Source organism: Hemicordylus capensis, chromosome 2 (assembly GCF_027244095.1).
Source record: "Hemicordylus capensis ecotype Gifberg chromosome 2, rHemCap1.1.pri, whole genome shotgun sequence".
In the NCBI taxonomy this organism is placed as follows: Eukaryota; Metazoa; Chordata; class Lepidosauria; order Squamata; family Cordylidae; genus Hemicordylus; species Hemicordylus capensis.
The window spans coordinates 144,665,504-144,692,549 of record NC_069658.1 but is presented as its reverse complement, the minus strand read 5'-3'; the positions used below and the strand labels follow the sequence as shown (position 1 = coordinate 144,692,549).

At 45.7% G+C, this 27,046-nt stretch overlaps 1 protein-coding gene across 4 annotated transcripts; it reads left to right on the top strand.

The window, feature by feature from the left end:
* The first annotated feature begins 806 nt into the window (after nt 1-806).
* CLTA (clathrin light chain A) lies at nt 807-27,046 on the top strand. Of its 4 annotated transcripts, XM_053299469.1 has the most exons (7): nt 807-1,182; nt 13,026-13,063; nt 16,480-16,597; nt 18,341-18,452; nt 23,155-23,208; nt 25,394-25,429; nt 26,597-27,046. In XM_053299469.1, the coding sequence occupies exons 1-7, from the start codon at nt 972-974 to the stop codon at nt 26,766-26,768; spliced, it is 741 nt and encodes a 246-aa protein (XP_053155444.1). In that variant the 5' UTR covers nt 807-971; the 3' UTR covers nt 26,769-27,046. The 4 variants fall into 4 exon arrangements, with proteins under 4 accessions (XP_053155444.1, XP_053155446.1, XP_053155445.1 ...); XM_053299471.1 differs by lacking the exon at nt 23,155-23,208; XM_053299470.1 differs by lacking the exon at nt 25,394-25,429.

Here is a 27,046-nt window from a genome sequence, read left to right as displayed (position 1 = left end):
GAAAGATCTGTGTTCAGAAAAATGATGCTTGGGCTCTGTTCAGGGGTGCCCCACCTGATATCCTTTAGGGGGAATGTAACCCCACCCAAGCCAGACAGGTCCCTTACCATCAGCATCTTATCTGAACCGAACTCCAGTCCAGTTTCTTTGCCCTCAATCATAACCATTTCAGAGGTAAATCTTAATGGAATTCATAATAAGTTGTATTTTTAAATGGGTGTGCGACTTACTTCCAAGCCAGACGGTTTAACGCTGGAAGCCAAGAGGTTTTTGCTAGGATAGACTAATTGAGCTCGTTTCTCAGGACCTCTCTTCCTTTGCACTGAGTCAGCACACACCACAATCTTACGCGGCGTTTACTCGAAAGGAAGTGCCAGTGAGTTCAAGCTTATTCCCAATTAGTACTGCACAGGATTGCAACTGTGATGCTCAGTAAGAGAGAGTGAGCTTGCACTTGGCTGGCTCCTAAGGAGGACAGCTGAAGGCAGCTCTGATAGACGAGCCCACAGACTTTTCAGGCACAAGCCACGCCCCCTTCCTAGGCTCCCCAGAAGGCAGACGAAGGGACCCAGGAAAGCGACTCATTACGAGAGAGGAGGGGCGGGGGGAGGAATGGAATGCGTGCGGATTGGCCACAACGCCTCTTCAGCGCGCGCGGAGGAATGGGAAGGGGCGGGGGAATCACGTGGAACATGTACCGTCTGCGGGGTGTACTATGAATCCCGCCTTCCCTGCACGCGGATTGGCTTATGTCTTTCGCTCTCTTGGCTGGTTGGTGGGCTCGCCCCGTCATTCTTGCTGGGTTAGTGGTGGGTGGGGGGGGAGAAAAGCGGGGTTGACTGCCTGACTGAGTAGCTTGAGGAGGCCGGAAGTGATAGCTGCAGCTGAGTCTGTTGAGCGGCAGGGTCTGTCTCGAGTGCACTTCTCGTGGCCGCTGCTTCCGTTAGCTTCCTCCTCCCTCCTTTTCGTCGATGGCCGAATTCGATCTCTTCGGCGCGCCCCAGCCGGCGGCAGCAGGAAACGGAGCTCTGGGTAGCGGTGGTGGTGAGGAGGATCCAGCCGCCGCCTTCCTGGCCCAGCAGGAGAACGAGATCGCGGGCATCGAGAACGATGAAGGCTACAATATCCTGGAGAACGGAGAGGTGCCGGCCGGGTTACAGGGCCAGGAAGCGTTCTCTATGGGTAAGGGGGCTGCCGCGGTCGGGAGGTTCACACGTGCATGTGATGGCCTGCTGCCCTCGCGTGTGAACGGACTGTCACTGGCTAAAACGACAGCTGGAGCTCTGAGCGCCTTCAGACCCTCCCTGCCCCTGGCCCCGACCGACTGTGGTCACACGCTCAGCAGCAGCCGGTTATCGCAAAGTCGTGAAGAGGCTGTCGTCGAGCTGTGAGTGGAGAAGTGCCTAACTCGGATCTCACTTCTGTCACGAGCTCATTTTGAGTGGGCCTTGAGAGAACCACATTTATTTTTATTTGTAAGCTACTTAGCCCCTCACCTCCAGTAAGGGCATAATAATACTTGATGGGCCGATTGAAGCCTTCTTGTAACAACGTAGGTGAAGCACTTGGAACTTCTATGGTGCTGTGTAGGTACTGTTTTAGCAATGAGTGTAGAGGAATTAAGTGATGTACCTGTGACCCAGAGAGGTGGTCCAAGGCATTTTTTGTGCCTGGAGCAGAAAATCCAAGCTGTAAACTGCAGCTTGTGGTATAAATATTGCTCAGCAGTTGGGAACTTGCTGTTCTTTAGTGGGACCCCCAAATTTGCTGCCTCATCCTGTCCACTAGAAGAGATGGCCTTAAGTGAAGCCATTGGAAGGACCCTGTGGCAAATGATCTATTTAGTGTTTAGATTTATAATACCTTGCATAAACCTTATCCCAAGATGGTTTACACAAGTTAATACTTAATTTATTAATCCCATGGATTGCATTAAAATATTAGAATCAATTAAAACCATAAAAATGCCGAAAGCAACAGCTGTTAAGTAAGTGTGTGTGTGATGAGAGTTGGTGAAAGCGTGAGGCAAAGGGGTTCAGTCTGACAACTACCCCCTTTTTTTCACTAGCTCTTTCTATCACATGGCTCTCCCCCCACACCATGATTGTCATAACACTTCCTATCCCATCTCTATCAGTTTAGGCAATAGTGACTCAAAGCCTCTGTGTGCCTGAAACAGAGTGCCCCTCCCTTGTGCACATACTCCTCCTCCTCCTCCTCCTCTTTCTCTTTCCCCCCTAAAGCAGGGGCAGGAAGGCATCTTGCTGCCTCACCCCAGTATCTGCTACCTGAGGGGACTATCTCACCTCTCCTTATGGAAGGGCTGTCCCTGCATTTAAGGGAAGCCCTCAATACAGTTTATTTCATGAATCAGATCAGACATTACTTTCAAGCCCAATGTTCTGTCTCCAGCAGAAGTCTGAAGAGGGTTTTTTTGAAAGCTTGTAAGTGGAGACGGAGTTTTTTTGGAAAGCTTGTAAGTGTGGCATGATGGAGAAGGTTGTCACCTCTTACATTCTGTGTATCTGGCAGGGGCGTAACAAGGCTGGAGTGGGCCCAGAGAGAAAATTTTAAAATGGGCCCCTCGCTGATACACACACTCTCTCTCTTCACAATATATGGTCATGTGACTTGCCTCTGGGGGGCCCCTCGAGGCATGGGGGCCCCCAGGCAGCTGCCTTCACTTGCCTAATAGTAGTTACGCCCCTGGCATCTGGAAATTGGGTATACTACCACTGAACATGGAGGCTGCCTTTATTGATTTAATCAAGAATGCCTGTTTATATAATGCATTTCAAGTGCCTTGAGTACATTCTTGGTAAGCCTTAAACAAAATCCATGTAAAGCAGTCCAGTATGATGGAGCCAAAGTATATGGAGTGCTCTGAACATGCTAAGTGCATGTATTGCATAGTGATGACAAGCTGTAGGGGCTTGGCTAGTCAGCTAGTGAGTTCATGGTTAAAATAACATCTTGAACTGGGTCGTGCCACAACAGTATTGCTCTCTGTTGCAGTTGCCAATTCTCAAAACCTTAAAAATCTTGTTTAGACTCTTTAAAATGTGACTTGGTTATGCTTACATTCTCCAGTTAAACTCCTGCAGGTGAGCAGATGTGTCTTTGGTGTATATCTATCTTAAAACAATTTTGACAATACATTTAATATGTTTTTTAGCTTTCTGTTGACTTATTTTGGTTGCACAAAATGTAGGCCTCTTCAAACAACTAAATTGCTACACCAAACAGGCAGATCTGGGCTGAGTTGTGGTTTGTTGAGAAGTGATCACGTGCCCTATTCTGCCATCAGCACAGCCCAGCCAGTGTTGATGGTGTTATTCCAAATAGCACCTGGCAGCTCTGTAGTTGTTAAATTGTGAGCTATGATAATCTTGGATTTACTGCAAATTATTTTGCCTCCAAAGCACAGTTTTGCTTCTAGTACCCCTCAAGCAAGTTTCTTACTGTACTGTGACAGTTTAGTTGTGTGAATAAATCCATGGTCGTTCAGTGGGACCTATGGCTCTCTGATATTGAGAAGGACAACAGATGAACTTGGAGAACATGCCCTAGCGTAGACAGACTGTGATGAGCCAGTGAAGTCCAGTTAATTGAGTTAGTGATGTGATTCTAAGTGTACAGGCTCTCCAGTCAAACTAGAACCTACATGGATAATCGTCATTTCTTTCCAGGTCAGACAAATACAGACACCTTCTTCCTTCAGGAAAAAGTAGCTTTGAGATATTCAAAGGCAACAAATGTGAATTAATGAAACCCAAAGCTGTCTTCTGGCAACTGGAATATTTGGGCCTGTGTTGCTCTATTATTATTTCATTCATTCGATTTCTATACTGCCCTTCCAAAAATGGCTCAGGGCGGTTTACACAGAGAAATAATAAATACAGGAGATCTGTATCAATTTCACACCCGCGTTCTGAAAACAGGTAGCATGTCTTGAAAGTTTCTTTCCACTGCTGTTAAGAGTGGTAAGATGTAGGCCTGTGAGTCAATCTTCGATTCCAAGAAAAATATGCGTGCGCGCACCCCACCCCCCCGACTGGTGCCACATGGATGCAGGTGCTCCCAGTGTGGCCAGTTCAGTGTAGTACCTGCTATTTCTGATGCCAGGAGGGTGTGAAGGGGATGTTGGGAACTGTAACTCATCCCAGCACATGGAAAAAGCACTGGGAAATGATAGTCTTGCATGTCCCTGTGTGCCTTCCCGGTGTTTTCTGTGTGCCTTCCCGGTAGCCGCTGGTTCTGGTGGTTATTGCCACTAGCAATAACAAGTACTGCATGGACTGGCTTATTTATTTATTTATTTTTACATCTTATATCCTGCTCTTCCTCCAAGGGGCCCAGAGCGGTGTACTACATACTTCAGTTTCTCCTTACAACAACCCTGTGAAGTAGGTGAGGCTGAGAGAGAAGTGACTGGTCCAGAGTCACCCAGCAAGTAGCATGGCTGAATGGGGATTTGAACTCGGGTCTCCCCGGTCCTAGTCCAGCACTCTAACCACTACACCACGCTGGCTCTCTTATGCTGGTCAGAGACCAAAATAAAGACTAGGCTGTGCTATGCATGGACTGGGTATGGCAGGAGCACCAGTCTCCACATGGCACCAGTGGGATGGTACATTTGTGTCGGAATGAGAGATCCTGATGCACAGGCCTAGAAGGATGTGTTGAATCAATTCTACAGGGAAATTGCCAGCCTTAATGTTCGACAAGATCATGTACTTAAACCAGCTGTAGTAACTCAGTAGGAAGTCTCTTTGTTCAGAAAGATGTTCAACTAACCTGCAACCCCTCCCCCAGGTGCTGTTCTCCTACCTGGGTTTGCTTTATACTCTGTCAGTTTGAGGGGGAAATATTAAGGGTCAGACTACATTATATGTGTAACTTGGTCCTTGCATGCTTGGTGGGTTTTTTTTAAATAGATAGGAGCCATGGGTTGGGGGACGGCAGGATCTGGATTGGGCTTGGGTTTGTGGGAGGGGAATCTCAACCCTTTACCCCCATGTTTCCAATTGGCTCTTCTCCCATAGCTGCTGTTCTGGATAGTGAAGCTCCCACTGGTGATAATGGGAGCTTCTCTCATGGGGATAATAGCAGTTGTGTGGGGCAGGGAGGAGAATCCCCTTCCTCAGGTCCCAGAAGATTAAAGCTGCCCTCTGCTCCCCGCCCCCCGACAACAGTCTCAGTCTTTATCTATTGCTATATACACACCCATACCAGGTATTCAAGGGCCACACTACATACTTTAACATAACATGTTGCTTGGCTTTGAAGAGAGGCAAGATGGATATGAGCGAGCATCCTTACTTGTGTGCTGCTGCTTCTTATAATGTGAGCTTTTATATGTGACTTGGGCAGATCCAGGTTTTAAACAGATGGATATGTCACGTGTAAACTGACTACAAGCCACATTTTGGGCCATGGCCTAATTTATCTGTTTCGTGTCACATGTTGCTAGACTCTGGAGGCTTGAATTATTAAAAAGCAATTGGTTTACTTGTCTTCTGCTAGTGCAGGAAGGTGTCGAGTCCCTCTGGAACTGAAAAGTACGCACAGTGCTAAGAACTGGAAAAGCCAGGAGTGAGGTAAAATCGAGCCAAATAAAACATCTGGTCTAAAAAATTACACATTCTTAGAAGCTTAATTTTTAGAAAACCATCTCTGCATCCTAAAGTTAGGGTTGTTGACAATGTAACATCCTAGACCTAATGCCAATTGTCTCTCAAGGGCTTGGAAAGCAATGTAGAAAGGATGCTTGAGAGCGGCATGCATTCTTCCCTTGCCCATTTTTCTCCTTGTCCCGTGGTTCTCGGCAGTGTTCTCTAACTTTTTTCATCTGTGTGCAGAATGAGTTTTGTTCTGGGTGGCAGTATCAAGGCAGTGTGTGCGCAAGTGCATTCAGAGTGGGGCCTTCCTGATTCAGTCTGAGCTGGATCTAAAATTAACTGAGTAGACATCAATAAACTTGTCTGCATACACATGCCTTAGAGGGAACACTGGCTCTCGGGCTTCGTAGCGGGGACTCCTGGGGTTCTTCAGCTGGAAGGCCACTAATGATGTACAGGCTTCCTCTGCAGTAGTGAAGAAGCTGCCTTTTGGGGAATGAGTAATGTGCAGCTATGATATGGCATTGGCTGTGTTCTAGGTCACACTCCTGGTTTGTGTGGGGCTACAGCTAGGCGCAGCAGGGAGATGCTTGACTAACAAGCAGAAGGCTGCCGGTTTGAATGCCCACTGGTACTATATCGGGCAGCAGCGATATTGGAAGATATTGAAAGGCATCATCTCATACTGTGCAGGAGAAGTCAATGGTAAACTCCTCCTGTATTCTACCAAAGAAAACCACAGGGCTCTGTGGGCGCCAGGAGTCGAAATTGAATTGATGGTGCACTTTGCTTTGCTTACAGCTAGAGTGGGCAAACATGGCCCTCCGGTTGTTGAACTACATCTCCCATCTTCCCCACCACAGTAAATTGTGATGGGAGTTGTAGTTCAGCAACAGCTGGATGTAACCCCTGGGCTACAGGCTTGGCCAGTGCCCCATATGAACTGAAGGTGCCTCTGAGAAATGCCCCAGACTCCTCTGCAGCATGCCTGGGTTATGTGGCAAACATGCAAGGGTTGCTCCACGCAAATAATACCGTGAAGGTAAAACATTCTGAACACCATTGCTTTGTTCAGTTACTACCGTATTTTATGGACTATAAGACTCACTTTTTTCCTCGAAAAATATCCGCCAAAATTCAGGTGCGTCTTATATGTTTTAACAGTCTAATATGTTAAAACTCTGAAAAACTGGATTAAAATTAAGGTGCGTCTTATAGTCCGTAGCGTCTTATAGTCCGTAAAATACGGTAGTGACTGTAGAGAGGATGATAAACAATGCCTTGCCTTCAGCAGTTTATTTTTTGCTAGCATTTTGGAGCTAGGTGCTGACTAGCTCTTTGGCCTCGGGCCAAACAATTCCCTTGCCCCAACTATTGGTTTAAAACCAGGAAATAGTAGGACAGAAACCGTAGGTTACACAACACTGGAAAAAGCTTTCTTGCTATCATCTGCTTTTTTGTGACCAACTGTGCTGATACTTGGTCTGCCTTGGATTTAACGACTGTTAAGGAGTACTTGGCCAAATCTTCAGAAGTGGGTTTGACTTGAAAACCCGATATGCTCTTCATTCGTGAATTTGCTATAGTTAATGAGTAACAATAGGGTGCATCTAACAACAAATCAGTAAGCAGCATTAATTCTTGGACTGCCATTCTGTGTATATTAACTGGAAAGATAAGCCCCTTGGTGGAAAATGCTGCTTGGGAACATAAATAGGATTGGGATGCAAGTCCACTTAAAGCAACTCTCTGGTCTTGTGGGTTAGATATTCATGGTTGCCAGGACATCGACTTGACGGCACCTTGTATAGCTGGACTGGTGTGAAATGCTAATAGTTAATTTTGACACTCTGAATTGGAACTCTCAAAGAGTGTGGCTGAATGGCTTGGGGTTTTTTATATATACAAATGGTCTTTCCATGGCAGCCAAGCGCTGTTAATTCAGGCTCATCTAAAAAATAATTAGTGTTTATACTAGAAAAGAGATATTAACTTGGGGCCTAAAGGAGAACAGTTGGGCTGGCAAAGCTATTCCACCATTGTGGTACCCCTCCCATGTGCTCTTTTCAGGTTAATCGGGCAGCAGTGATACAGGAGGATGCTGAAAGGCATCATCTCTGACTGTGCAGGAGGAGGCAATGGTAAACCCCTCCTGTATTCTACCAAAAGAAAACCACAGGACTCTGTTGGCGCCAGGAGTCAACAGCACCTCGATGGCACTCTTTACCTTTATTGATGGTTTGGAGCAGGGATTCCCCAGCTAATCTTAACACATGCGGAGTACAAGGTGGAGAAGATATTCCTGTAAGAACACTGCACCAAAATTAAATATGGCTTTTTATGCAGGGACCATTTTGACTCTTTATTTCTTTAATGCAATATATCCTTAAATACTAGTCTCATAAATGTGACTCCTTCACATCTATCTCCTAATTCAGTGGACTTTTGGAGTGTGTTCTAGGGAATCCTCTGGTGCATCAGGAGTAGGTCTTGATGAGTCCAAATCAACCAAAGACAGCCAAAACTTGTGCACCCATACCTGTATTTGATAAATGTGGCCTAAATGGAAGTAAAAATGAGCTTGTTTGTTCGATTTTTAGACCGCCCATACAAAATAGCTCAGGGCAGTTCACAAACATCAAAGACCCTTTAAAACAATTTAAGAGCACTGGAAGGCTCTTATTAGAGCCCTGCCTGACCCCTTGAAGGAATTCTTTTCTCCCTTTAGTGAATAGAGCTATTTACAAAACTCATGTCTCTTGATTACAGCACTTGCAACTCTCCACAAACTGACTTTTTGCTGGAAAGACCTCTTGTAAAGCATGGGTTGCATTTATATACGAATATACTCAAAGGGGTTCAGTTGAAATTGAGGGTGCTGCAGTCCCTTATTTCACTTGTGGCTTGACTACATAGAACTGTCCAGTTTGTGTGTAGTACTTAATGCAGAGCAAAATTAACTAGCTACATGAAGACACGCTGCTTTTTTGCACCCTTGTTAATTTTTAAGCGCTTAAGTAGAGAGCAGCTGGGGATTTGTGGATTTACTTTTTATATCTCTAACCTTCTGAACCATCTTATTCAGTTTGAAGCTATTGAAATGTGCAGTATTCTGCGCATGTTTGGTTTGGAATAAGCACCACTTCATTCAGTGGGGGCCCTTCCTTCATGTTAGTGTGTCTGAAGAACAGCTGCATGGAGATTGTGGAGTGTATATGCAGTGTGTAGTTCAGGCTGTGTTAAGTTTATGCACTAACCTTGCCCATAAGGTAGGGAAGGTTAGCTCAGCTTCTGTCGTGGACCTAAAAATGCACTCCTGATCTGGCCTGTTGAGTCCCTGTGTCTTCCAGAATATTACAGTATTGGCCTGTGGTCTGGCAGGAATTGTACTGTCTCAGTTAGCAGTTTTTCAGATCATCCTGCTCTTGGGATCATCCTATAGCCAGACCATCTTGAATGTGCATAATAGTGGAAGCTAAACTAATTAGTTAATTCCTGGATGGAACATTCTTTAGGGAAGTTAGACGCAGACACTTGTTAAAAAAAAATTCAGTTGCTCATAGTGCAGATGGGAATGTGGTGTCCTCTGGCAAGTATGGAAGGGCAGTGAAACTGAGTGTGCAATCAAAGTGCTGGTCTGCAGTAGAACTGGGACTGAGGCAGGATCCAGCCTATGCTCCTATAACTGGCATGTAGACTGCTAGTGAGTGAGTGAGTTTGCATCCTCCAGTAGTTATGTTTTGTCATAAAAGGTGAGAGGTACATTTCCTTTGAATCTGCATCTACTTGCAGGCCTCTGCTTTTCGGTTGTATTGGCATACAGTAGCATACACCAGTCCATAGCTTGTCGCAGCTCTAGAAACCACTTTGGCTTCAAGTGTCGTGATTCTTGTCTGCTGAATTTCATGCAAGTAGGAAATTAAGCCAACAGACTCTTCTCCCTGCTCCACTCTCACCCGGCCCAGGTCTGCAGGGCTAGAAAGGGAACCTACCTGGAGAGGAGTGGATGGTTCTTCCAACCTTTTTAAGCTGCCCTCTCTGTGATGTTCTGTCCTTGGCAAAATGGTCAGATCAGCTAGATGGGGCCAGAGCTGTCATATTTGAACATATGTTGTCTTCAGGTATTGTGTATTGTTTGACAGGGCATGTTCATAAACACAAATTGTTGTGGTTTGGGGCCTTCTAGACTTAGCCTTGCAAATGTAATTTAACTCAAGAATGCAACTCTTCAGGTTTCATAGTCCAGAACTGCTATGGAACTGGATGTGCCCCTTCCCCTGTGCATCAGTTAACAGGTGATTGTTTAAAATGTTTGAGTACTTTTAACTTGCAAACTGCAACTAAATAGAGTAGGCCAGGGCTCTACCATTCCTAGACCCCAGCTCATTATGGCCGCTGGAGATTTAAGCATGGCACTTGAGCCAGGTAATGGGAGAATGTGACTAGAAGGAGGAGTGAGCAAGTAAGGCAGGGTAGGCTACTTCCTTTTCCTGGTTGCTTTGGGTTTATTGCCTGCCTAAGCCAGATGGGTGTGACTAGGAGGGTTGAGCAAGCAAGGTGGAGAGGAGAGCTGGTCTTGTGGTAGCAAGCATGACTTGTCCCCATAACTAAGCAAGGTCTGCCCTGGTTGCATCTGAATGGGAGACTTGATGTGTGAGAACTGCAAGATATTCCCCTCAGGGGATGAAGCCGCTCTGGGAACAGCAGAAGGTTTCAAGTTCCATCCCTGGCTTCTCCAAGATAGGACAAGATTCTTTTTTTTAATAGGACAAGATTTTTTTATTGAACCAACAAACTACCAAAGCATACAGTACGTTGCCAAAGCACAATTATATACAAAGTGGTTGTTTGTACATGATATATCTACAAAGATTTATAAACAATGATTTGGAAACCCACAAGGTTATGAAGTATATGCTGGTAGTACTGTAACTCGGGGGTGGGGGATTTCAAGGCACATCAGGTAATTGGGGGGGGGGTTACGTCCAACGTCCATTTCCACAATTTGTCCCATTGCTGTTTAGAAGAGATACTCTTGTTTTTTTGAGATTCCTGTCTGCAACCTTGGAGAAGCCGCTGCCAGTCTGTGAAGACAATACTGAGCTAGATAGACCAGTGGTCTGACTCAGTATATGGCAGTTTCCTATGTTTCCTATGAGAGTCTACCCCCCACCCCCATGGAGTAGAGGGCAGTCTGATTCTTCAGTCTTCAGATTGGCTTGTAGAATCAAAGAAAGATCTTCAAGGCCTGGCCAGTAATTTTTTTCCCCCATCACTGAGGACTATCTCAGAAATGTCATGAGTAGGAAGATCACAGTTAACTAATTAACTAGTTAAATTCAGTTGATCTCCATGTGGGTGATATACAAGTATCCTTCAATTTGTTCTTCAAAGTTCTGAAATCTACACATGGGGCATCCCTCTGCAACTCCTAGAAATATGAAAACCGCAGTGAGTTTGTATGCAAAATTAATTGTTCCCCTCCTGCTCGCTTGCCTCTTCAAGCCTTTGTACTGGTGTCATTGGATGTTCAGACTTTACTGTGCTGTCATGAAGATGAGAAACGGCTCTTCTCTATGAATTACTGGGGGACTTGGAGCAAGCAACAAATGAGGCTCGATGTGGCCATATATGATGTAGCTTGCTTGCAAATTGGTTAGTTCCCTGCTAGATGCAAAGGCTCCGTAAGGGAAGGAGAATGTCAGGGTAAAGGAGGGTAATGACCACCTTTGAGCCCCTCTGAGCTTGGAGGGTGGGTTCTTTGACCTTCACAGACCCATCCCTAGTGGTGTTGGTGGTGTTGGTGGTGGTTCAATTTCTATACCGCCCTTCCAAAAATGGCTCAGGGCGGATTACACAGAAATAATAAATAAATAAGATGGATCCCTGTCCCCAAAGAGCTCACAGTCTAAAAAGAAACGTAAGATAGACACCAGCAACAGTCACTGGAGGTACTGTGCTGGGGTGGATAGAGCCAGTTACTCTCCCCCTGCTCAGTAAAGAGAATCACCATGTTAAAAGGTGCCTCTTTGCCAAGTTAGTAGGGGTTAAGCTTCCTAAGCTCCAGATGGCTGCAAGAGGTATCTGATTAGTATGCAGTGCATTGGAGGCCATAACAAATACTAAATAGTTTGTAGTATAGTAACTGATACTAATGCTTACAGTTCTGGCCAGGTGTGCACAACTTGTGGCCTGCAAAGCAGTTCCTTGCCACACATTGCAATCTGCCAGATATTGCGTTAGGTCCCTGGCAGGCAGACAGACTTATTGAGCTCTCCGGTGGGTTGCCTTATGTGGCTACTGCTGGGTTGTGTGTGGACTTGCTGGATCACAGGTTATGCAGCTTTGGGTTTGATCTTCTGCTTCTGGAAGTATTGCCCTTAGTGGGGGAAACAAGAGCCCTGTTGTGATAATAGCCCTTGTCCACGTGCACAGTGAATTCATGCCTGCAAATGTGCCTCGAAGCACAAGCAGCACTCTGCGTGACTGGAAATCCTGTCTTTTCAGGGTTCTTGAACTTGGGTGAAGCTCTGCTGATGGATGCAGGCATATGTACTGGGAGTGTAGTAGGAGAGAGCCATCAGAGTGAGAGAGGTGGCGGGGGGGGCAGAGACACTCAATTGTCTGAGCAGATATCTTTGAATACTGCCATTGGATCAAGTTCTGCTTATGAGTGGCAACTGCATCTTCCAGCCACATGGGCATCTGTTAGCCTCCATTTCCTCTTGGCTGATGGAAATGGGTCTTGCAGACAAATCTATATCTAACAGATCACTTTCTAGGGAAGTGTCTCCCTTTCAGTTCTGACCATGCACCAGTTTAGAAATAAGACTAGTAATTGTTTTCTAGACCTTGAATACTGAATAATTCAAACACCTAGCCTGTGCCATTGAAATGTATATGGTACCAGACACTGTAGCATCCAGCATGTTTGTTTTGGCCTGTGACTGAATTTATGAGAGATGCAACGAATGTGCTGAGCTCAGTTAATGGCACTTATTCCTTCAGGCTTTATTATATATGAGGGTTGGAGTTAAAGTGGCTTAGTAATCTCTTCGGCAACCCCATAAAGTAGGCTGCTGCTGCTTTTTTTGGCGTATTGCAGCTACCTAAGCCTGAAAGAGTGGCTTGCCCAAGATCACTGACCGAGATGACATTGAAATCGGGACTTGCTGCTTTGTACTTCTTGCTGCTAGACTAATTGTTCTCAGTTCCACATTGAGGTGGTATTAAGTCCACATTCAGTCCAGTGAAACCTCAGTTGTTCAGTTCTCTTCTGACATGCTCTGTAACTCCTACAATTGTCTGAAATACTTTTTCTTTTATTTAACATATTTCTATGCCACCGAAAACGCAAGTATTGACAAGAAAGCTGACCGATATATATGTATTTTTTTTCTACAGATGCAATTGATGGAGTGACGAATGGTGATGTCTACCAGGTAAGCAGAACTCGAGCTTTTTCTAGAATGGTGACTGTAGTAACTGTCTCTGGGAAGCCACTTAACCTAGATCAGGCCTGCTCAATTTAGGCCCCCCAGCTGTTTGGGGACTATAACTCCCATAATCCCATCACAGTGGTCAATAGCCAAGGATTTTGGGAGTTGTAGGCCAACTTGTGTAGGAGGGCTGCCCTGATCTAGATAGTGATTTTTTTTAAAGCTCTCTGGCTTCCCTCTGCTCAAATTATTTAAAGGCAGACATAATTTTTATGCATCAATGGTATTTGTTGTATGTACAATCAGTGCTTGGAGTTGGTAGCTACTAGGGGTCCTACTCTGAACAGGGGTAAGGCTGAAGCATTCACTCTGTTCTCCTAATGACAACAGAAGTGCTGTCAGTCCTCACCTTCTGAGTCTGTGGCCCACTTCCACTTCCTGGACATAGACATCCAACTTTATTGTTGGAGAGGAGGGGGTTAAAGTCCCTTGTCTAAACTTCAAGTTGGAAGTGGTTGAGGTGGGCTAAATGAAAGGTGTAGGGTGGTGTCTGTGACCAGGCAGAAATATCAAAGGTGAGGCCTGGGCCTCTGAACTGCCAGTGTTCCTGTCATAACATGTGAAGTGGAAATGTGAGTTGCACGGTGCACCTGGGCTAGGATGCCCCTACAAGCTGTGGTGCCTGGCATGTGTCTCTGTGTTTGTAGACGCACTTCTCTCTTGCTGCTTTGTGACTGCTACTCCAAATTCTGGAATATACAAGGCAAGGGTGTCTGTCCGATAGCGGAGCTTGAATTGGTCCTCTTAATGGGTTACACAGCTTTCTGTAACCAGTCTTGTTGTGGTTTAGAGCCCAGGGCTTTACTAAGGGTGATTTGCCTAGGAAAGGTGATTTAGGTGATCGCCCTTACTAAGGGCGATTTAGCTAGAGAAGCTAAACTGTCTGTCTGTAAGGCCCCTGTAGAAGGTAATGGCAGGGCAGTGTCCTATGAGAGCTAGGCATTTAACTCTTGTCAGCTGCATATTTTTGAAGGATTATTTCAATTGTCCCCTTTGCTAAGCAGGGTCTGCCCTGGTTTGCAGTTGAATGGGATGCTATGTGTGAGCACTGTTAAGATTTTCCTCTTAGGGGATGGAGCTGCTCTGGGAAGAGCACCTGCATGCTTGCATCAGAAGGTTCTAAGTTCCTTCCCTAGCATCTTCAAGGTAGGGCTGAGAGAAATTCCTGCTTGCAGCCTTGGAGAAGCCGCTGCCAGTCTGTGTGGACACTACTGAACTAGATAGACCAATGGTCTGACTTGGTATATGGCAGCTTCCTGTGTTACTGTCTTGAGTTGCTGCATCTTAATAAAACCATCTGTTCTACTGAACTTCTAAAACTAGCTGGATGTGAAGCATGGGATGGTTGACAGTGTCCTTAATTCAGGTAGGCTTAGAAGCCAAATGCATCTTGCATGGCCTTAAAATGTAATAGGGACAAGTTGTAGGAGTGGTGCAATATGAGAGTGATGTAACTAGGCAGTTTTGCAAGTGAATTGGGTATCTAATAAAGCGGTCTCTGGACAAGCTGCTAATGAGAGTTCTCAAACAAGAGCAAAATGCTTGCCATGATAGGGTGCGGGGAGGGAATGTGCAATGCGAGGACTTGGGAGAGGGTGGCTCACTCAGCCCCCTGGAGAACTTGTATCAGTGGAGGATGAACCACTGATGGTTTATCTTGTTGTAAACCGCCCAGAGACGTAGGTTTTGGGTGGTATAAAAATATGTTGGTTGGATGAATGAATGAATCATCCTGGGCCAGGGGTGTAATGGAGGTGGTGGTGGTGGTGGTGGTGGGGCTCTGCACGGATGGAGTGCCGGTACTTTTTGGCTTCTCTAGCTGTTGGCGGGTGGGCATGGCCACTAGCTGCTCTTCTGAATCTGCAACTATATCATTGGCTGCAACAATATCCTGAGTGCAGCATTTTACTTTTCTGTACAAGTAAATGGTAGCTTTCTTTCTTACATGGAATAAAGAGAAGGGCTGTGCTTGAGAATATTAAAGAAGTGGGCCTGCCCCTTGTCTCCTTTTGGTCTTGGTGCCTGGGGCAAGGGTCACTTCTCCCCCCACAAAAAAGAAAAAAAACCTGTTCCAAATCGCAACCTAAAGGATGTTTAAGAGTTGCTGGCTTGATTCTTAGGTTTACGGGCTCTTTCACTTATCTGTTTCCTGCATTAGAGCAATGACGTTCCAAAGAACTTGGGATTCTTCTACAAGAAGATCAGTAACATTGGGCAAGCTTGTATTCTTGCCTGTCGCTGTGGAGAATGTTGCCTCTGTTCTTGTGTATAGGCCGAACTGGCCAGGCCAGTGCCCCATGTGCACCTCAGAGCCTGATATGGTATGCAGAGGGTTTTCAGCAGACCACCTGACAATGGGAAGGGCTTCCTGAAGGTGGCAAGCTCAAACACACTAATGGTGTGGAATCTTGAGTGGCGGGTAGGGGTAGCTTTACAACCAGAGAAACCCCACTAATGGAAACCTGCAGTGTGGAAGGGAAGATCCTAGCACAGATTTTCATGGGCTGGTGAGTTTGTGGCACTTGAGTAAATACTTTCTTTCAATCCTAAGCTCTAATGTGAACTGTTTTTGCAGACAGTCTCTGTGTGTGTGATTCTGTAGCCAAAATAAGAAACCCCTTTTTACTCTAACCACAGATCTTGCATTCAACAGCAAATGAGTGACTCTATCCTTCTGTGTAGCCATATAACAAGCCTTTTTTGGCTCCCAAAAAGCCTACACTAAACTAAGTATTGCATAGACAAGCACTTAAGTTTAAAATTACAGCTCTGTTATATGCGAAACTTCTAGCGCAGGGGGAGCATCTTTCTTTGTGTATATATCCAATACAGGAGTGAGTGCTATGAAAGTACTAAATAAAATGCTCCTAGGCGAAAACTATGGGGATCTGAATATTTCTAATCTTGTTTGGTACAGCAGTGTGCTTCTTCCTGACGTATAAAGAGTTTGTTTCCAGGATTGTTGTGTTTTTTGTTTTGTTTGAGGGACACCCCCCCCCCATTCTAGATTGACAGAAGATGGGTCTGAATACTCCCGCTCTTCCCATAGATGATTAATGATCTGTAGGGACAGGGGCTCGGTCCAGACATCCTTCCTGCTCCCTAGCAGATTAGTATGGTTGCCACTGACATGGACTTCCTTCTAATCTGGTAGGTGGGGGATGTTGGGACTGGCTTAGGCGGTCTGGTCCTTGCACAGTCTGGACTCGTGGCCAGGCAAGTCTCCGAGGAAGCAGGCTAGTCCTCTCTCCTGTTCTACTTTGTGCTCCCCACCGCATACTTTTAAACTTCTAAAATAGTCTTGCTTCAGTGTGTTTTGTGGGCGGTGGTCACATGTCTGCTGTCTCTGTCCGGCCCAGGAGAGCAACGGCCCCACAGACTGCTATGCTGCAATCTCACAAGTGGATCGTCTGCAGACAGAACCAGAGAGCATCCGCAAATGGAGAGAAGAGCAGCGGGAGCGCCTAGAAGTGCTTGGTAAGAACCAAGAAGCGACGGACTTCTGTGTAACCAAGCAAGGCCTCAGACTTGCAAGCAACGGGCTAAGATACAGGCCAGGGCTCTCCCTCCCCCACCCCCCATACCCCAGCCAGTAGCATCATGGGCTGTGGCAGAAGTCTCCTTTGAAGTCCATCTTGCTCCTTTGGGGCTGTCTCTTCACTCGCCCGTGGGAATGAGCGCTTGAAGCACATAAGGGCAGGAATGTGCAGCGACTGGTCTTCATGCTGTGGAGGAAGAGCAAGCGGGAGCAGCTGAAGATCCCTTTGCACTTCACATGAGGGTCCTTGGGACCAGGGGAAGTGTAGCTGTGCGGGGGACAGTCTTGTGGGCCAGTTTGGATTGTGAGTTCTCGACGATCTACCCCTTTTCTAGATCCTCGTAAGCACTGGTGCTTTGCTTTCGAAACTTATGCCTGCCACAGAGTGCCTTGTGCCGGTGTTGGAGTAAAGCTCTCTTTCCGTCCTCCCTACCCCAAATTAGTGGTAGGTCACATTCCGACCTTGGCTCGGAGTGGCTCAAACAGCTGTGCTACATGTGGCTATTGGGCTGTTTATGCCGGGGGGCGGGGGCTGACTCTGTATTGGCCTGATGTGCATCTTTTTATGATCCAGCTGTAAATTCCATGTGCTAAGTAGAACAAATCTCGGCCAAGATAATCCACACATGTTTCTAGAATGACGTACAATTCTTCAGCTAGTCCTCTGGGGTGGCAAAGTAGTGTTTAGAGCACTGAAGCTCTGTCCACTGGCAGTCTTGGCCAGCAGCTCCTCTGACACTGGGGAGTCCTCCAGGTGTTGCTCACACACTTCCAAGCTGGTCTTGGCAATCATAAGGACTAGAAACCTGGGTGGGGTTTTTGTTAAACAAAGCTGAAATTCTCAGGAAGTTCCCCCCCCAAAAAAAACTTCTGTGGAATTGCAGCAAGTGCCAGCTGCACTAACAAATGTAATAGGGATGTGTTGGGGAGCAGAGAGGGTCTGGGGAGAGAACAAACAAACAAACAAACGCTCTCAATGCAGTCTGCATAGAAAGATAAATAAGTTGGTTCCCTATCCCAAAAGAGTTCACGATCTAAAAAGAAACCCACGGTAGGCAACAGCCACTGGAGGAATGCTAAGCTGGGGCTGAACAGGGTGAGTTGCTCTCCCCCTCCCCCTGCTAACTGGGCAAAGAGGCACCTTTTACCATAGTGATTCTCTTTATTTAGCAGGGGGAGAGTAACTGGCCCTATCCACCCCCAGCACAGTACTTCCAGTGACTGTTGCTGGTGTGTGTCTTATGTTTCTTTTTAGAATGTGAGCCCTTTGGGGACAGGGAGCCATCTTATTTGTTGTTTCTCTTTGTAAACCACCCTGAGCCATTTTTGGAAGGGCGGTATAGAAATCGAATCATCATCATCATCATCATCATCATTATGAGAGATCCACCACTTTAAAGGGGGCCTCTTTGCTCTGTTAGCTTGTGTTACTAGTTCAGTTTCCTGAATCTTAAGCCACTCTGTGGGGTCAAAGTCTGCAACAGACTTTGGATTTAACCTCACGACTGACACAGCCACAGAGCTTCAGTAGCTTCCTAGCAGCTTCTGCCACTGTGGAGACTTTGCCCTCAAGCACCTCAGTCCCTTCCAAGGCCTGGATTGCTTGTCATCTTGGCTATATTTAGCCTCCGAAAGCAAACGTTTCTGTAAGCCACATTCTTCTCTCTGTCCCTTTTTTTCAGATGCGAACTCTCGAAAGCAAGAGGCAGAGTGGAAAGAGAAAGCGATAAAGGAATTGGAGGAATGGTATGCAAGACAAGAGGAGCAGCTACAGAAAACAAAAGCCAACAATAGGTAAAAAAGAGCTGGCGGCAACCTTTGTACTGTCTGGCAGGAACTAATGTGTGGCGTTCAGCTGCTTTCTCTCTGGTATACAGTCCAGCACAAGTGTAGCATTGGCTGCCTGCAAGCATGGAGCCAGCCTCGGGATCCCACCACCTCTTGCTTCCCTTCCCTTGTTGACTTTAAAAGCAGCCTAGCATTGCATCTGCGCAGGTGGTAAGCATGGTCAGGGCTAACTGGGGATCTTGTATTCATTCTGATGTTCTAACCCTGGCTTTTGCTGGTGCAGGTGTAACATGGCATGGATCAAGCCAGCAAGGGAAGTGGTGGTGGGGCATTCCCTGAGGAGGGATGGGAAGCAAGCTTGTCTTCCCAAGACTGGCAGCTTCCTTTAGCAGCTAGGTTTGCACAGGACTTGTACGAGAAAGGAAGTAGCTAGAATCGCATTGGTGCTTTCAAGAGAGAAAACCTTGGCCATGGGGATCTAGCATGTGTCATTGGAGCCAAGGAAGTCTCTGAATTGTTAATCCCACAAAGGAAGATTTGGTGTTACTTTGCATCTTACTTGCATAATAAAGGGGGAAGCCAAAGTGTTTTGATCTTTCCAGGAGTGGTATTGCAGCGAGCTGCTCCTAGTAATCATTAAAAGAGCTGATTGTAGCTCTTCTTCCTCCCTCCCTCCCCCACACCGCTGTATGCTGAAATAAAATTTGCTAGCTTTGCTCTGCAGCATCTGGAGAAGTCTGAAAGAGGGAAGGGCAACATATGGAGGAGAATATGTGAGGGTTTTCATGCCAGTGAACAGAGATGACCAAGGCGGTCTCTGGCTCCGAGTGTACTAGTTCTGGGGCCTGGGGAAACACCAGGCTTGTTTCCTAATGCAGCAGCCTGCTTAGGAAATGGTTCTGGAAACAAATGGGCCTTACAACTTGGAAGAGGTTTGTGATGGGTCAGTGGGGGAAGAATCTGCTGTTAAAAGTTGGGGGAGGTGAATTCCTCCTGTGTGTGGGCCCAGACCTTGGGCATGCTTGAAAGTAGCTCGTTGGATCCTTACCATTGCCTTGAGTGCAATAAGATGGATTGGGGATTCTGTTGGTGTACCATCTACCCCGCTGCCTAACAGGCTCCATAGCTGAGCTGATGGAGCTGGTCACTGAATTGGTGTTGAAGTCACCCAGGCTTTTTGTGCTGGGTGATTTCAACATCCACTTTGGGATTGGCTTCTCTGGTGCTGCTCAGTGTTTCATAGCGGCAATGATAACTATGGGCCTATCCCAGTTAGTCTTAGGACCTATGTATGCTGCTGATCACATGCTGGATTTGGTCTTTTACTTGGATCAGGTGGGTGTTCTGGGGATGGGGTCTCCTGTTGTTTCCCCATTATCCTGGACTGACCACTTCCTGGTTAAGGTTGGTCTCACAGTCACACCTGACCCCTGCAAGGGTGGTGTACCCTATTACAATGGTCCACTCAAGAAGGCTGTTGGATCCAGTAGGATTCCAAAGGGCCTTGAAAGGGTTTTGGAGTTGATTCTGGCGATGACCTGGTGGATACCTGGAACAGGGAACTTACCGTGGCAGTAGACACAGTTGCTCCTAAGCATCCTTAAAAATCATGCTTAAAAATCAGTATGCACCAACTGGTAACTTCCAAGTTGGATGACTGCAATGCGCTCTATGTAGGGCTGCCTTTGTACACAGCTTGGAAACTTCAGTTCAAAATGCAGCAGCCATGTATCCTAAAATGCAGCAACCCATGTATCCTGGAGAGAGATCACGTTATGACTGTTTTTAAACAGTTGCATTGGCTGCCGATGTTTCCAGGCAAAGTACAGAGTGCTGGCTATTGCCTTTTAAAAGCCCTGAATGGCTTGTATCCAGGTTACCTGAGAGCACCTTTCTCTACTTGTGTGGAGAAAGTGGATAGAGAGAAATTCTTCTCCCTCTCCCATAACACTAGAACCAGGGGTCATCCCATGAAATTGATTGCCGGGAAATCTAGGACCAACAAACGGAAGTACTCTTTCACACAACACATAATCCACTTGTGGAATTCTCTGCCATGAGATGTGGTGACAGCCAACAACCTGGATGGCTTTAAGAAGGGTTTGGATGACTTCATGAAGGAGAGGTCTATTAACGGCTACTAGTCAAAGGGCTGTGGGCCACCTCCAGCCTCAAAGGCAGGATGCCTCTGAGTACCAGTTGCAGGGGAGTCACAGCAGGAGAGAGGGCATCCCCTCAACTCCTGCCTGTAGGCTTCCAGAGGCATCTGGTGGGCCACTTTGCAAAACAGGATACTGGACTAGATGGGCCTTGGGCCTGATCCAGCAGGGCTGTTCTTATGTTCTTATGTACAAGATCCCCACTGCTCATTCAGATCATCGGGAGGGGTCAGTCTTTGGGAGCCACTGATTCATCTGGTGGAGACTTGGGATCGGACCTTCTCAGTTGTCACTCTAGGTTGTAGAACGTGTTCACTGTGGACCTGGAAGGATTATCTTCTTTGGAGGCCTTCAGGAGAGCCTTAAAGACCCATCTTTTTAGCCTGGCTTTTAATGATAGTTCTTAGTTTTAATCTGGTTTAAATGCTTTTAATTTTAATTGATGTTATAATGTGTTTGATTTTAATGTAAACTGCCCTAAGCCACTTCAGGAAGGGGCAGTATCTAAATAAATGATGCTTGTTGGCCTTGAGGATTCTGAATGTAGTAGGGCCCAGCTGCTGTATCTGTTGCTAGTTATAGCAGAGCATTCAAGACTCTCTAAAACATGAGCAGCCACAACTTGCTGTGACTCTAGTGGAGGCTTCAGCTTCCCCATTCCCTGGGTTTCCTAAGCTGCTGATGAATTCTGGAAATTGGGGCAAGCATAATAGAGCCCAGCAGAATCTTTTGCGGGACTCTTCTCATGTAATCACCACACTCGCAGCGCTTACTATACTAACAATATTGGCCAGTACAGAGTTGAAGGCTACTGATTTCATTTTGGCCCAGGTGCCCTCAGCCCTCTGGCAATGTGGAAACATTGCCATGTTTTGTTAATCAACTAATTTACTTGGAGTTGTTTCTGTGTTCTCCCATCTTAAAGCTGTTCTATCTGCCACTTGACTTTTGTATATTTTAACGTTTCTGTTTATAGCATTGTGTTTTCATGGGCCCATCAAATTCCTAAAAAATTTAAAGGTGGCTTACTGAATGATCTGCTTGATGTAAAATGTTTGTCTAGGCATTTCAGAGATGGGTGGGGAAGGTAGCTAGAGAGGAAGTCTTCTTGTATTGTAAGTATGGAAACAATGAGAGGTTTGCAGTTGAAAATGATCAGATCGTACCTGTTTGATTATTACACCGAGTAGTAACTTTCAGACTCTGCCTCTCCTCCCACTCCCAGGCATTCTAAAGAGTGAATGGTCTTTGACCCTAGCAGCCAGTTGTCGGATCTGACCAAAGGGGATTTCTTGCTTTCCTATGGAAAGCTACAAACTACCACCAAAGGAAGAGATGACACCTCTTGCATTTTAATTTTGCCCGTCCTCAAAGGAGTTGACTCCTTCTGATCCTCCCAGGGACCCTGTGAGTTCAGGTTGAGAATAACTTGCTCATGGTCACCCAGTGGGTTTTGTAAACAAGCCGTGATTTGAGCCTGGCTTTTCCTAGAAACTTTTGGATTAGAAAAGCTTCCTAAATTCCCATACAAATTTCTAATTTACATAAACTTTCTCAGAATTCTACTCTACAGATTTCCCTGACGCCTAACAAGATTGCGATTTTTGACACATATCTCCCTCCTATTTACAGATCAGTGTGTCTGATCTGTGACACTTCTAAGGATAGTCACTTGCAAGCATTAATTAGAATTTTGAAAATGCTGAGCTTGCATGATATTGCATTGATATTGATTCACTTTCAGCAACCTAGCTTATGAAACAAACCTTTAGATGGGGTAGTGGGGAAACATTAAGGAAACAACCCAGAAGTCCTGTCATGTAACAGTTTGGGAAATGGTTATCTCTCGTACAGGCCATGGAAGTTGATCCTTCCTTCCTTCAAATGTTGGCAACTGCTCCTGGCTTGCAATGGGAAACGGAAGCTGATTCTTGCCTGTAGAACTTGCTTCCACAGCACTGCAACATGCAAACCTTGTGTGAATTGCAGTATACTAGCGTTAAAAGGTGGCCATCCTATACCCCAGCCATATCTTCACAATTTTGTGTGGCACAAAGGACTGACGCTGACTCTCCTGTAAACCATGGTTTGCAACTTGGAAGCCAACCTTATGAGCCTGTGACAGTCTTCCACTTTAACGGAGGCACTGATACGAACCAGATTCCCTCATAGTCATAGTTCGGCAGCCCACTTCAAACCATGGCTGCAGTTTCTTGGTTACCATGGTACCTTTGGTTGGAGCTGGCGCACATGTCCATACAAGCCATGGCTGATATTGGGAAGGGAATGATTTGGGAAACTGGCTTCCAGGGAGCCAGTATTACATCTGCTCCAGGCCAGACTGTTCCTTAACAGTTCAACTCAAGGATCTAAATCGTTTTCTTAAAGGTACTTTCTTCTTGCTTTGGAATTTCTTTATTTCTAGAGTCTAACTTGTTGCATGTTTAACATATTAAACCTAATGCTACTTCAGCTGTATTTCCTGCTGCTCATTCTTCTTTTTTTCCCTTCTCCCTGCTTGCCTCTTCTATGGACTACTTGCCACCCAGGGTGGCAGATGAAGCTTTCTACAAACAACCCTTCGCTGACGTGATTGGTTATGTGTATGTTGCCTAACTACTGGTTTTTGTCTAGTCCATTTTCCATCTGATTCAGTACATATTTCTAATCTGTAAGACTGACTTGGGTCAGAGTGTCCCAAGAAACCCTTTGGGCAGATATGTACTCTGGGATAAAACATTTGATGGAGAAGACTACAGGTGTCAACATGGAAAGGCATATATATTGGCAATAGTAAAGTGGGAAGGCGTACTAAAGTTGCAAGCAGGAATCTTATGGGCACCATCTGGCCCATGAAGCAATTCTAGGTGACTCGCAGTTGTCCTAACTCTTAAGACGTGGCTATATTGTACACAGTTCTCCTTGTATGGAAGGAAAGATCTCAAAAGTTGGCTTATTAAATATTGCTGTTTCCTTCTGGATTTTGAGTTATGCTGAACGCTTACTGCTAGGTGGCACAGACATGATTATAGATCTGGATAATCCATGTGAGTTTTTGGATAGTGTGGTACAATACTCTCCTCCCTCACCTTGGGCTGCTTTCTAGAGACAGTATATTAATAATAATTCAATTTCTATACCGCCCTGTCCCCAAAGGGCTCACAATTTAAAAAGAAATGTAAGATAGACACCAGAAGCAGTCACTGGAGGTACTGTGCTGGAGGTGGATAGGGCCAGTTACTCTCCCCCTGCTAAATAAAGAGATTCACCACATTAAAAGGTGCCTCTTTGCCAAGTTAGCAAGTATGGCCTCTTAGGAATACAGAAGTTGACCACTCCTGCTATAGCCGACAAACGACACTATTCAGAGTCTTCCTATAAATCACTGGGTTCTTTGGAAGCAAAATATGTTAGAAAGGGAACACTTGGGACTATACAGTTTCACTGTTTGAACTAGGTTAAGTAATTGGATAACTGAAGATCAAAAAACCTGAATAGACCTTTGGTGTCTGTTGACCTGGGTGCTATCCTTTTGTGCTGTGTGGTTATCTGGCCCTCTAAATACTTGTGACAGGAACCTACAGAACTACATATGGAGCTGTTCGTGTAACTGCTATTAAACTTTCACTTGTAAAACTAACACTTCAGAAAGCTACCTTTGAGACACCAGTCTTCTCATGCAAATTATTGTAAAAGCAGACTAAGGAATCATTTTGAAAATGTAGAAGACTTGGAAGAGTTTACCAAATAAATGGGTGAAACACTATTATTACTTTTTTAGCTGGTTTCAAGAACTATAGGATTCCTGCATATCTGATACAAGTATGTAGACTAGATTTGTGTTATAGGCAGATCTTCCCACTTCAGGGAGCACGTTTTGTTCACTGATCAGCTCTCTGTTTGGTTTGTTCATGTACTTAACTCAGCTACAGTGTGACCATTTCATACATGGTACTAAAGGTGATTCCATATGTGGTGTTCTTTAGTGCTCTGAATTGGGCTGTGTGTTGCCCATTAATGGGGTGATCCCCATGCTGTCTGATCATCTAAATGGATCTAAGACTTGGGAGGCAGAGCCACTGCCTTGCCAAAATCGTGACAGTGACTTTAAGTCACTTGAGAGGGAGGAGGAACAAGAGCAACACACTGATGTTGCCATTTTGAAAGCCAAAACTTGGATGGCAGAAACCTGCTGCAGGCAGGAAGCTGCTCTGTCCCACTCTTTTGCGACAGGCACTGTCTGCCTGGCCTGGGCACCACTCAAATGGCCATTAGTTTGATCAGTACTTTCTCCTCTCCTCCTCCTAGCTGTATCAGAATGGGGGGTCTTTACTCAGATCCCTCAAAAGGAAGTGCCTCTATTCAGATACTTCCTGTTTGGGGGCTTGTCTGTTGCCAGGGAGAGGCTGGTGGTTCCTGTGTACACATCTCTGTTCTGAATGAATTATTATTGAAGGTGCCCCCGCCCCCACCCGGCCAGTGCAACTGCAGTTATTGTAGGTCATTGTCAATTGAGATGTGTGAAATGCTGGATTTACAGGTGGTAACTTTGCCTTTTGCAATTGGAGTTGATGCTGAAAGACTCGCTGCTTGTGGCCGGGGGGCGGAGGAGAGAATCTGCAATGTAACTGCTGCAGAATAAAATGGGCAGCATGTTTCTGGAATGTAGACAGTGCTCCCAAATGCATGTCTGGCCAGCTTTTACTTATCATCTGCATTATGCTCATTTTCATTTTCTATATCTGACTTAAACTCTCTCCTTTTTTGTTTTCTCTCTTCACCTTTAAGCACAAACATAAACCATCCTTGCTACAGCCTAGAACAGTTAAGTAAACTCTTCACTGCCCCTTAAGTGTCTTGTCACATGAAATAGCAGTGTTGTAGTGATCCTTGTCATCGGTGGTGTTTGTACAATCCTGTCCATCCTTGTGATTCGTGCTAAACCTCCATGGGATCATCCTCATTGCTTTTTTCCTGTACTGCTTGTTGGAGTAGATGAAGCCCTGCCCCTCCCCGCTCAAAATAGGGGCACTTCTGCCCAGGTGTAGGTTTCGGGGCCTTGCCAGTCGAGCAGAAAAGCAACTTTTTCAATGGCTAAACCAATTGCAGGTTGCACTCCAGTGCTGAAAGGATAACATTTATGCTTATGGAAATGTCCACTGGGCATGTTACGTTGGTATGACATGAACAGACAAGTGTTATCTTTCAGAGTTGGCTTTTAGTTGTTTCCCCTGCTCCAGCTCATCCTGTGCAAGCTTGTAGCACATGCAGGCATGAGAGCTATTACTTAAAACATCACTTAACCGTTCTGCTTCTCCCGAGCATTAGGAAACGGTTATCCTGCATACGGTCTCCTGTATGTTTTGGTTCATGGAACTTGGAAGTGGCTTCCAAAGGGGAGTGACTTAATGCCAGTCCTTGGCACACTTCCATCTGGATGGTTTACCATCTGCTCTGCCAAACTAATTCATGCCTTCTGCAGACACTTGAGGGCTACATGTGATGGGGAGATCAGGATCTTGCCCTCCCTACTTGCATGCCTGGATTCTGTGCCTTGGATGTTTGCATCGTGGGGCCTGTACTTGTAGAGATTCACACATGTAAGGGTCCCAACCATACAATCTGCACACTTTGATGTTGTGGTTGTCCTGATACCCTTACCAGCTGTAGCCCTCAGATGTCCAGTATGGCTATTAAGACACACTTGAGAGTTCCTAACTTAATCTTGTAGGTTCACCACAGGCTGAGATTGTGGTACCTCTCTTAAACCAAACACCTGTATTCCAACATTTTACATAGTGCTTCATGGTGGGCCTGACTGCTCCCCCCCTCCCCCTCTTGGGAGGCTTTGGGGTGGAGGGTATGGGAAAGCCTCTGGAAGGCTCCTGGACTTGTTCCAGGAAACTTGGAAAATAAAAGAAAAGACAAAGCTCACAGGGCAGGGGGGAATATTTGTGGCTGAAGTTAAACATGATATTGCATTTCTTCTAGGGCAGCTGAAGAAGCTTTTGTGAACGATGTTGACGAATCCTCTCCAGGCACCGAGTGGGAACGCGTGGCTCGGCTCTGTGACTTTAACCCCAAGTCGAGTAAGCAGGCGAAGGACGTGTCGCGCATGCGCTCTGTGTTGATTTCACTCAAGCAGGCTCCGCTGGTTCGTTGAAGGGAAAGCACACAAACACTATAAATGCAATATCTTTAACTTTACTCAGAGAAGCTGTGTTTGCAGTAATTGGATTAATTATGTTTAAATGTTTTTTTGGACCAAACCTCATTATGTATTTAGAGTTTGATCATTGTTTTGTGATTGCATGTTCTTCCCTCATCTGTGTCCTTCCAGCATCCAAACTGGGAGGAAACTTCCAGAACTGTAGTCTCTGGTCTCATGCATTGAGATCTCACTTTCAGCTGTACTGATATTAAAGGTCTGTTTAAACAGCA

Bases quoted from the DNA above. Each gene is read 5' to 3' on its own strand.
- CLTA (XM_053299469.1), top strand. From the start codon at position 972: ATGGCCGAATTCGATCTCTTCGGCGCGCCCCAGCCGGCGGCAGCAGGA. The intron at 1,183-13,025 runs GTAAGGGGGCTG...TTTTTTCTACAG, and splicing joins CCAGGAAGCGTTCTCTATGG to ATGCAATTGATGGAGTGACG. The intron at 16,598-18,340 runs GTAAGAACCAAG...CCTTTTTTTCAG, and splicing joins GGAGCGCCTAGAAGTGCTTG to ATGCGAACTCTCGAAAGCAA.